Here is a 12,245-nt window from a genome sequence, read left to right on the forward strand (position 1 = left end):
GACTGTTTTAAATCATAACGTATATTTTCCCTGGAAGTTTGATCAGGTAAATCTAAGCCACTGTAGTATAACTTGAAAGACACTTGGTGTTCACTGATACATAGCTCAAAGAGATATAATCCTTACATCTGGAATGTAACCACTGTAAATAAATTGTTTTTGTAAAACTACACAAAAGTATAGTCCCTAATTTTGCAGGCAATATTCTGAACTTTCTGGTGATTTTGAGTAGCATTAAACATGTAAAACATTTGATTTTTTAATAGTTTTAGCTTATAGTTCATTATACAGTTGCAAGCTTTGTATTTAGCTAGAAATAAAAAAGGGAATATGCTATGGATAATATCTTTATTTCAGTGTCTCATTTTTCTTGTTGTCTTTTTCCATGTATTATTCATCTTTTGGGAAGAGCCATCAATGCCTAAAGGTGCCTTTGTAATGCTTTTTCATTAATGCTGATTCTTCTAGACAATTTATAAATTGATGTGTTCTGCCCCTCATGAGAATAAGGATATATTGCTTAGAAACAAATCAACAAGAATCCTGTGGTTACATTAGGCCTTGAAAGATGACAGTAGCAGGATTGTTTTAGGAACCCATGCCACTGTGCAATCTCCTTTAGGAAAAAAGTTAGAATTAGGGAACCTCAGAGGCTGTTCACAGATGGATGAAAGGAGCCTCCACTAGGGTTAGTGACCATCTTTGCTCTGTTGCAGACACAATGCATTCTCTGTCTCAAATTTATTGCAACATTATTTTCTGGCACTGATGGCATAAAACATACTTGGAGAAGAAATTAAATATGGGAAGTGTTTTACAAATTATAAAACAAATAACAGAGCTTTTCAGATCAAGTAAGCAAAGTTGTTCTGTCATTATAAATAACAATGTCCAAAAGAATGGTGTAATATGCTGTATTTTTATGGGGCTTTTTTGTATGACTGTTTAATATATATTTCTTTAATATTTATTTTCTTGCTTTAGGTTTGGAGAAATCATGCTATTATTTTAGATAGAGTACTAAATGGAATCATCAGTTTAAATGCAGAACTTGATTATTAAACATATGTTCATAAATGATGACTGTATAGTAGGTGTATTTTGTCATTAAATATTTTTATTTAAATTACATTAAATACATTAAGTATTTTGTCATTAAATAACACTACTTCAATACCTACCTGCCCTTCTGGGGACAGAGTTTTTTTGAAGCATCCTGCAGGACAACTGATTTAGGCAGTGGTACAATTAAGTAAATGGATTCCAGATAACCCTAATTTCAGATGCAGAACTTTCAAATCTAGGGACTGTTTTCAACCCCAAATTCTCACACTAACTAATATTGATGGCAGCACATTTGGCTATGGTAATTTATAGGGCAGTTGAATCACCAGACTGAAATGCATACCAAAGATTAGTCCAGAAAAATATAAATTTACCAAAGGGAAGTGAAAATCAGTAATTTTATTAATTTTAAGAAAGGATATGAAAAAAAAATACGTGGAAACTAGGAAAAAAGAACAGCAAGTCAATCTCTGCTTGTGAAAGAATTAACTAAATTTTTTAAAGGACTGGTGTCTGGAAACAAGTATCAAAGAACCTTCATGCAGTCAGAAATGAATAATGAACTATGAGAAAAGAGATAACAGGTTGGGGTGCTTGCAGTGAGGCTTCATAATGAGAGAAGCAGAAAGAAAAGTAGACGATAAGAGACATAAAGGAAACGAGACAAATTAATGTCAGTGGAATATTTTGTCATTTCTATTGTAAATCATTGAAGTTTCTTTATGACTGAATTATTCAAGTATCAGTAATCTTTATTTCTTAAGGAACTAAGCACAGGTACTTTCAGTTAGCTGTTCTGTACTTGGGTGCTGAGGGACTTGACAGTCAGAATTCAGCCCTGTGAGGTTGTCAAGGCAGTTTCATAATCTCATAACTCTCCTAACTGCTAACAAACTGGAGCTTATCTGAATTCAGAGTCAGTCTCTGGGTTAGATAAAGCAGTGCTCTTCTCATGCAAACCTCATGAGCGAATTTCTGATACTTGAAATAGTAATAAGCCTGCAGCGTGTTTTTTTGTTTTTCTGCTCTTCATAAAGTTATAACTTCAAGGTTTCCCAGAATTCTAAACATGTTGCAATTTATCAAAAACATGATTTTAATCATAAAAATATGTGAATAAAATAAAGTAGAAAAGCAATTCGTGACATATCCCACAGAACTCAAACAAAATTAATTTATAATGTGAAGTGTTACATGTGTGCATGTATGTGCCAGTATCCATAATTCTCACACAAGTGACAATACAAAATATTAGGATTTTATGGTTTAAAGACTATAAAAGGCTTTTCTACTATTTTGTCACAGTGAACTATTTCCCTTATCAAAACTGTTCTGTTTTAGTGAGAAAAGGTTATTATTGTCATAACAGTCAAAATTGTCTGCAGTAACATACAGTAACTTTTCATATATAATTGCATAGCTTTGATGATCTGTTTTGGTCAATTTTCAGAGTGAGTCTCTGATTTTTTTCATTCAATTCTAAAAATACACCAGGATATTGATTTAAGCATAGAAAAGTTTCTCTGTGAATTTGAATGGTTTTTTCCCCCAGTCAGACTGTCATCTTTGTGTCCTTGTGGCTGTTTTTCAGCCACTTCAACATCCCATGTCTGGAAACAGTGATATCACTGCTACATTTAATCTTATAGTTTATTCCACTGAAAAGGAGTGTTGTGGAGGGTGTAAATTAAAAACCTCAGTGACTATTTTACTTTTCTATCAGGCCATGAGACAGGAAGTTGAATTGACAAGTTTTTTTCATTTTGCAGAGCTACTAGAGAAGACACACAGAAGAGAGGAAGAAATGGGAGCTCTCCAGGTATATTTTCTGCTCAATTAACTAGCTACATCTTTGTTCACCCTAAAAATTACCAAATTGTATTACAACATTGCGATTTTCTGAACTCCCTTGTAGCTTAAATTCGGATTTGGAAATATACGTAGACAAATAGAGACATAACAGCTAGTTATACTCACTGCTGAGTTTCTGCCCTCCAATTAAGTTGCATGTTGGCAAAGATTGAAGTAGTCAGCGTTCTCTTATGAGTCTATCAATGTAGTCCATCAGTGAATATAACGCTACTTTTAAGTCACACTATATACTGAAGTTGTTATGTTATACTGCTGGCTTCATTGAAATTCTGTTTGAATAGGGGCAGGCAGTGCTAATCTGCATTGCAACTGCAAAAATGCTGCATATTCCACTTCACTGCTTGAGTTAAATTCTCTGGGCTGTGTTACTTTCTTTTGTATCTCTGAATAAAACTGAAAGTAAAATATTTTAAGTAAGTATCTAAAGACTCTGAAACACTGTATGTCCATAATTACCCTCCTGAGGAAGAAGGGACCAGTCAATATATGCTAGGACTTAATACAGTATAATAAATTCTCATTGTATGTCATCTAGCAGTAAAGCTGTTTGTGCTAAGCACTTTAAATTTGTGCTTAGAAAGTCAGATTTACCCTAAGCTCGGCTTTGGAATAGTATTTAAGCATTACAGTCAAAGAAAACTTACTCCTTTCAAATTGAAGTGGCTAAGAAAGCAAAACCAGGCTGGAATGTCTGAATTGCTCAGAAGACTATTAGGGAGAGTAGTGTGTGTATTCTTCAGAATACAGAAGGAAAAAAAGAAATTTTTGACAACAAATTACTGCAAACAGTACCCAACACGGATCTAAAAAGAAGTTTATATACAATTTGAAGAGTGTGTCAATGAGGCAGCATTCTGTAAGTGTACTGAAAGGAGGACATTTGTGAGGGAATTGATGAAGGTAAGGCTCATAAGGAAAATGAACTTATGTATTGACCTGAGTTTTGATCATAGGAATTTGTTTGAAGATAACCCTTCTCATATAATAAATAGAAGGCATTTTGAGGGCTAAAGGTACAAAGAGTGAACATATAGTTTGATCCAGTAAGAGACAAGTTTCAAGGCCCAGAAGTTACACAACACACCAATCCAGCTGTTTCCTGTTCAAACAAAAATCTTGGCCTGGCTTTCTGGCAGCTCAAGTTCAACAAGGCTGAGAGCTTGTCTGCGCAAGCAGTTTACACAGGTGCACATCTAGTTACATCAATGTAAAAAGATCTACTTTCATGTGAAGCAATTTTGCATCTGCTTTCGTGTGAACCTTTATGGTTGACAAATTGTTCTAATGATAGTTCTGATTGAATGAGGAGTAATTTTATACTGCAGGAAGTTGCATCATAATAGCGTCTTGTATGGATATATGTGCCTGCCTGTATTTCTGATGGTCTGTAAAACTAAATTACCTTATGCCCTTCCCTAACTGGAAGTTCTGGTTAAGAGTGTGAACTGTAGTGCTCTGCCTGCTATTTTTGTATTCAAATGCTTCCTAGCAGTTTTTTCTTCCTTCAGATATCCATGCATTCACAAAGTACTCAGCAAAAACATTTATTATTCTTCTAGATAATATTACAGCCAGCTTAGTCAATATGTGTCAAAATATTTCCAGTCTGAGATCGTCTCTTCTTGTAATGATGTATTCTAAACTTGCAGTGGTCAAATATATACAACTTTGCTAGCAAATGGTTGTAAAAAACAACTTGTGTCATCAAGACTGAAACTCTCCAAACTATTGCATCTTCACATATAAAGGACAGGAACAAAGAGGAAAGTGAGAGGTTTTTTTAAATATGGCATTTCCAGGAGCTGAAACTGATTTTCTTATCCTTTTGTTAATCCAGATGACATGGAATATTTTTATTCTCTGAGCCCCACTTAAGCAAAGCATGTGTATAGTTGGTTAATGTATGAATGCTTTCATTGAAGTAGGTTGCTAGGAGGTACTTGTTTGTTAGATGAAGAGCTACTAGCAAATGAAATAGTACTCCTTCCCCCAAAGCCTCCAGTCCATGGATAGAATTCCCTTAATATGAGGTCCTACTCAGTTAGAGTCCTTGATTCAGTAGACAATTGGTCATGTTGATTGTTGTTGGGCTTTTTTCATCTGCAATTCCTAATTTGATAATTATCTTATAAATACATAGAAGTATATGAAGTAAGTCAGTCCTTGCTGTGTTCTGTTTGCAGTCCAAATAGACCATATGTGTAAAGCATGTTTGGGAAACAGACGGAAAGAGAGATTGTACATTTGAGACATTGTGGACAGACAATTCAAAGCATTCAAAGCAGGCTATCGTGGCTTAGGGAGTTTTTTCTTGTTACTTGACCCGTGAGCGTTGACCACAGAAAAGCTAGGGACATGAGGAAATCAGTCAGAAATCAATCAAGCTAGAGACATGAGGAAATCAGTCAGAAATCAGTCAGAAATCAATGTATTGCTGTGGGCAAATTATGACTGGGGATATCATGATGTTCTCTGCCATGTCTCAGCATCATATTCCCTAGAACTAAGGTTGTATGTTTTATTATTCTTTCAGTTTGCTTATTTTTGGAGAGGAGACAAAAAGCAGCTTTTGTTAAAAATAATTGGAATTCAGTACAATTAGTGCTACAATGCCATCAGCTGAAATCTGCAAAGGACTGAAAGAAAAAAGCACTTTTATGAGTCTTGTTCCTGGAAATATTTGGCTAGTAGCTTTTTCAGTTCTTTTGTACAGAGTATTTTGGATGTAGGAAGCTGACTCTTTTTGTGACTTTACTGTATTCTTGGATTTCAATTTTGAACTTACTGCATACTTTTGGCTAGAATTTCTACGTTATACACAAATTTATATTTGTATATGAGTTTACATAGTTGTATATGTCCAGCTAACGTCCATGTTCTCATTACACTTGTGTTTGCTCTCTGTGTTAGGAGAGCATGCACACTCATCATAATACACTTTTTAGTTTCTGAGAAATCACTTCTCACATTCTCAATCACTGCTTGCATTCTCTCTGATAACCACTCTAAGAATATAACCTATATAACTTATTTTCTTATTTTGTTGGAAGAAAAAGCACTTAAGGTTTTCACCTTCCTTTTTATCTAAGCTGTTCCATGGTACAAAAGATTGGATTCATGAAGATAATATACTATGCAGGACATGGTAATTGTGATATTCAACTGAATTGTACTCTCTGGGAAAATATTTACAAGCTATTTTCATTTGCTTTCAAATTAGTGACATGCTAATAGGAATTAAAAAAAATAGAGTCTTAATTGGAAAATATATTGATAGTGTATAAATGATCCGTGGTAAATTCCCTAATACATTAGATTAGATTGGTCTTCATAAAATTGTTTGCTGAGGTTGTAAGAGTTTATTATATTTTTAGAATTTGACAACTAGATCATGCACTTTATTTAATGTATGAGTCATTTTGAAAACACTATTTATTCTACCATTGTAATCATCCTACTGATACACTCACTCACCTAAGACTTTATTTTCAAAGTAGTCCTCTTTAGCTGAAGAAAGTTATATCTGAATTGCTGTTCATTATCACCACAAATTTATGAGATCTGTAAATAACATCTTTTTATAGTAATGAGTTTGGGTTTTGTTGCAGAATGTTTAAATAAATATGAGTGTCTGCAACAGCCACTGCAATTTTGTGGAAGAACAAACATCTCAAAATAAATATTTTTGAGTTTTTCGCATAAAATTTTTTGTTATAAGTTTGTTCTGATGTACAGAAATACTCAGTCTGTTTCTCAGATCTGCTTCTATGAAAGAGTAAAGACTCCAACATTTCATACACTACCTTTCATGAGAAAAATTTGAGTAATATTTGAGCAAGGTAAGAGTTCCTGTAATGGTTATACACTCTAAATGTGGAGTCACCTAAACACTTGAATGTGTGTTTTGTCAGATTGCTTAAAATACCATACCTAGTCAGTATATAGTGCCAGAATACACCATCTTGATTTTGTTAGCTTAATATTTTTCCTAAAGATACTTTTAAATGGAAAAAGAATATTAAAATATATACAGTAAATTTGCAACTTCTGGTTTCTCTGTATCCTGTGCTGGATTAAAATTGACACAAGCTTATTTTATTTGCAGTTTATTTTTGTCTGACATGAGACTATGACTAACGTCATCCTGTTATTAATAAAACATTATTCAGAGCTATTTCTGGATAAAAGAATAACAATATGGAATTTACTTTTTAGTTTTCTAAGGAAATGCCTAAAAGAAAACTAAACCAGATGCTAACGTGACATGAACTCCAAAACATGCTAGATTTACAGTCCAAGATGATAAAAAAAAGAATTCTTTCATATACATAAGAGTAAAATCAACAATATTGAAAACCTAATGTACTAGTTGAAGAAAATATATTTTGAAGTAATTTTTTTCAAATCCTTTCCTTGTTTCTAAGGAGTTCCTTTTTGTTGGAACAAATTTCTAAGTAAGATAGTATGATAAATAGATTAGTCATTCAGTTAAGTACAAAAGTTCCTATTCAATGAGATTATTACAAAAAACTATATATATGACCACTGAAAACCCAAAATTAATCCTATTCATCATTGTTTGACTTACATTGTGTTTATATTCTTTGCTTTCTAATGGCATTTTGTACTTTATTTTTAGGAACGTATTATGACCTTAGAAATGGTAAGTTTCTGAAATTAATTTCCAAACCTATCACAATGACATTGCTGATAATTTGTCTAAATTGTGAAAAATATTGGTTTTATATATTTTAAAAAAGAAAAGGTTGCAGTTCTGGGTTTTCAACTGTCATTTTACTTTTAAGAGAAGATGTGATAATTTTATACTGCAGCTTTCTCTGTAGGTTTTTACTAGAGTATTTTTGCATTCATTATATGAAATACAGTGTATTTCAGTGTTGTCATTTTTCTGTGCAGTTCGGTCCTCATCCCATTGCTGGGAAGAGAAATGTAGATTTGATCCATACAAAAGATGTTATTTTCCTAACACTTCTAATGGTTGAGGTGCCTATGATAGATCTAATTATTTCAGTGACTGTTACATGTACTTATTTCTTTACTTACTTCTTACCTGGAGTACTGTGTTCAGTTCTGAACTCCTCAGTTCAGGAAGGATATTGAGGTGCTGGTGCAGGTCCAGAGAAGAGCAACGAGGCTGGTGAAGGGACTTGAGCACAAGTCCTGTGAGGAGAGGCTGAGGGTGATGGGGTTGTTCAGTCTGGAGAAGAGGAGGCTCAGTGGTGACCTCATCACTCTACAGCTCCCTGAAAGGAGGTTGTAGCCAAGTGGGGGTTGGTCTCTTCTTCCAGGCAACTATCAGTAAGACAAGAGGGCATGATCTCAAGCTGTGCCAGGGGAGGTTTAGGCTGGATGTTAGGAAGAAATTCTTTACAGGGAGGGTAATCAGACATTGAAATGGGCTGCCCAGGGAAGTGGTGGATCCTCCGTCCCTGGGGGTTTTTAAGATGAGGCTGGATGTGGCACTTAGTGCCATGGCCTAGTAACCATGGTGGTAGTGGATCAAGGATTGGAATTGATGATCTCAGAGGTCCTTTCCAACCCAGCTGATTCTATGATTCTATGATTCTTTGGACTAGGAGGTACAGACAGAATCAGTTCATCTGCCCGTATCAACATTGCAACTCAAACTATAAAGGAATATAATTTTAATCATTAATTAATATAATTTAATAAGATCTTAAGTTTGAAGGACAAAACGTCATGCCTGTACATGCCATGAATGCAGCTGGATTATCGAGATGTCCCAAACTAGCAAGTCCATCAGGTGGACTAGCTGGAGTTGCCCTATAATTTCTGAACAAGGCTTTCCTCTTATGTAAGAATGCCCAGTAATACATCACAAATTGTATATATCAGGCCCATAGTTTCTTTTCATGAGAAATCCAGAAAATTTCATCTAAAGAAACCACTACTGAGACAATATCAATGCTGAAAATATAAACTTTTAAAATTTACCAGTGCAAATTATTATTTATTCTCTCTGATGGTTTGTGCATCTCTGAAAACAGTTTCCGATTTCAAAAATATATTTAAAATATATTCAATATCTTAAAAATATGCTTTCATTAACTCATAAAAGGCCCTTCGGAATTCAAAGTGCCATGCTGGTACTCCTGCCTTATGGAAGTAGGAAGCTGATGCTCGCATTCAATGTGCTGGCACTTCACATAGTGCTGTGTGAGTGTAAAGAGTGTCAACAGGACATTAATTCTGTTCAGGGTCATCTCTTATTCATGGTTTACTTACATGACAACCAGTCAGGCATGTATCCACTGTCAGGCATTTCTCACAAACTGTGAGTTAAACTGCCTGCAAATTCCTTGTCCTTTCTGCTCCCACAGCCATTTTGACACAGACAGAGGATACTTGCTTGCAAATAGCACAAGTCATACAAATTCAGTCCATATTTTGTGACAATGTTTGTTCCTATTTTTTATGGAGCTTTTCTCCTTTTTATACTTCCAGTTTCTCCAATTTTTAAAAGGAAGATTTATAAGTTACTTTTCAGATAGAAGAAAAGGATTATTATCAGTAAAATACAATTTTCTTTCTTAATGCAAGTTGGTAGGTAACACCTGAATACAAATTTGTGATACTAAATCCTGGAGCTTTTGTTATTGCTGACTTAAGAAGATATGTAGTGTTAAGCCCCGAGTTTGCTAACATGACAAATATGGTCATCACTGAGGCTGTTGAATACTCCCAAGACACTCATTTTACTTTTACCGTAAAGTTCCTCTATGATGTCAAGCAAATAACTTTAACTGAATTTTTCAAATATGTTTAATTACTTTGTGTTTCTCATTTTTTGGGTGTCTGATTTTGTGATTTTTGAGGCCTGATTTACAGAAATGCAATTCACTAAAAGCTAAATTCAGTGGGAGCTTTGGCTATCTGTAGTCGCTAAGTGTATTTAAAAGTCAGGTGTTAGATTGCTGATGTGAATACTTTGAAATAATAAGTGGGTTTAACCTTTATATCTCTGTTTCAGTTCTGAGGATGGCAGCATTCTCTCTCTCCCCCTTTCAGTGATCTAGAAAAGAGGAGTAATGCTTACGCAGTCTGAATGTGTCAGGATGAGCTATGATAGAAAAGCCCTTGAGCAAAAGAATGAATAAGGCTTGCTGTTTAAGGGATCCTTAAGAATCTTTAAATTTCTAGTGTGTATGTCTACATAGCTGTAAATCTGTGTAGCATTTATGAGTACATAATAGTTACGGTAATTATATATTTGTATAATTTTTATATCAGCTGTTATTTGAATGCTCAGAGCATGACATCAGAAAAAGTATCAGTTATTTTGTGATTCGATTCAGGTTACAGAAAGTGAAAATGGAATAGAGACGTAAGGTATTAAATTCAAATTCAAACAGAATCCTTAGTGAAAAATAATTTTTAAATTATGTAAAAAAGCGTTTTCTTAGAGCTTTGACAGCGATGGTTCCTGAGATTCACAAGATGCAAGATATAAAGAGGTGAAAAAGAAGGGAAGAGACACATACACACACATGCATACACTGTACAAGATGCATAGGAAAGCATCAGCACTCCAGAACTATTCTCCTACTCTTCTTCCTTTCTCTATAATCTGCTTGTTTCTAACTCCTGCACTTGGCAGTAAAATTGTTGTAGTAGCCATATGATGAACTTGCCAGCTTCGCTAATAAAAAAAATTGGGAAACAAATGTAACATGAACCTTTCAGATTCTTTTTAGAGCTCTGGGTGAATAAGCCTTGCTGGCCTAGCTTAATCAGTGATTTTGTGAGTTGCTGCAAACTATGAGGTCTCTTGCCTCATCTCTGAGCCCTGTCAGCTCCTTCTCCTCTCAGCAGTGTTTTTGATCTGGAAGCTCAATCTCTTGTCTACTGTGCCAGACAGTTTCTTGGGTCTTCTGTTTCCTTAGCCAACTCCTGATTCCCAAGGAAAGTGCTGTATTAGAACCCTCTTTTAAGATATGGCACATGATCTAAACACTCCCTTAAGGAACCTGAGAACAAATAGTACCCATTAAAGAAGCTTTTGGATTTTTTGGCTCTTTTTCTTCAATCAAATCAATTCTGCAATATGATTTAATCAATACACAGCTTCTTGCTTCAGCAGGTGGTGCAGGGCAGGAGCAGAAGCTGGAAGGTAAGAAGGAAGAACAGGGTTAATTAGACAGACTCACTAGTCTGTCTAATTATACTATCACTAGTGGATGTAAAAGGAGCTGAAGGATCAAGGTGTTTTCTGGAATAATCCTTCAACCCTTGAGAAGTGCCAGGGTAACAAGTACAGGCAAAACTGAGGTTTTGAGTACCTGGAGGTTATGTGTTTGGCTCTTTTTTTAGTTTAATGCTGTTTAATAAAGTGAATTTAATTATTTCATAGCAATTAAGTTTCTTTATTACTTTAGGAATCAATTATGTAGTCTGAGATTTTAAGAGAATGAGTATGACTTTGTCTTTAAATAAGGTGATTTACTTTATTCTTGAGTGTAGCTTAGTTCTGACATACAGGATTTGGATCTATGTTATTTATAGAAAAAGGTGTATGACTTTTTTTGGGAAAATCTGTTTTGTATTCTGAGATGTGGCTACAGTAGGAAGTGTATGTATTTCTCATAAAGAGGTCAGGATGCATTTTGTAGGTGTACACTGCTACTATGCCATGCTTGTGACTTCAGTGGGTTTCTGACATAAAAGACTGCAAAATTTAATTTGAAATCAACCACATACTGAAGTTATTCAGTGAATATATGCGTTCTATATCCTTTGATCAATAAAACAGCTTGCTGCTTTCTGTAGAGAACCCAGAAGTGAGGTTACAACTTTCTTAGAATACTTGGATCAGACTTTTCTGGACACAATTCAAATTTTTGTTACAATGTCCATAAATCTAGGTTAACTCCAGTAATGCTGTAAGTATCTGGCAAAATTGTTATTAAGTATGAGTTTCCTTTTAGAAGGAACATTTATGTATTTTGTTGTAACTCATTTTTATGTTGAAGAAAGGAAGGTTTTGAATACCAGTAAAACAAATTTCTGTCTGCATACACTCAGCTATTAGATTATTCTCTGTAGTAGCAGGCTCAAATTTGCATCAGTTTTCTGGTTTATCATCCAATTTAAAAGAAGAATTAGAAGGATGACAATACCCAGTGCATTTCACAGAGAGATTATGCAACTACCTGACACCATCCATTTTAAGGTGCTCACTCTCTCTGTATCTCTCAATGTGCCTTTCATCAATAAGCAAATCTTGCTGTTAGCTCTTGAGATTAATTCATTGTTTTCATACTTTGTAT

At 34.6% G+C, this 12,245-nt stretch overlaps 1 protein-coding gene across 9 annotated transcripts in view; it reads left to right on the top strand.

The window, feature by feature from the left end:
* CEP128 (centrosomal protein 128) overlaps positions 1–12,245 on the top strand; it is a 195,567-nt gene that overhangs the window by 71,749 nt on the left and 111,573 nt on the right. For all 9 annotated transcript variants that reach the window (XM_050336008.1, XM_050336007.1, XM_050336003.1 and 6 more), the window contains 2 exons: positions 2,835–2,884; positions 7,577–7,600. In XM_050336008.1, the coding sequence (XP_050191965.1) occupies positions 2,835–2,884; positions 7,577–7,600 (74 nt within the window). The remainder of the gene's footprint in view (positions 1–2,834; positions 2,885–7,576; positions 7,601–12,245) is intronic.

The sequence above is a fragment of the Myiozetetes cayanensis genome, unplaced genomic scaffold (assembly GCF_022539395.1).
Source record: "Myiozetetes cayanensis isolate MyiCay16 unplaced genomic scaffold, myiCay2020 scf6-25, whole genome shotgun sequence".
Taxonomy (NCBI): domain Eukaryota; kingdom Metazoa; phylum Chordata; class Aves; order Passeriformes; family Tyrannidae; genus Myiozetetes; species Myiozetetes cayanensis.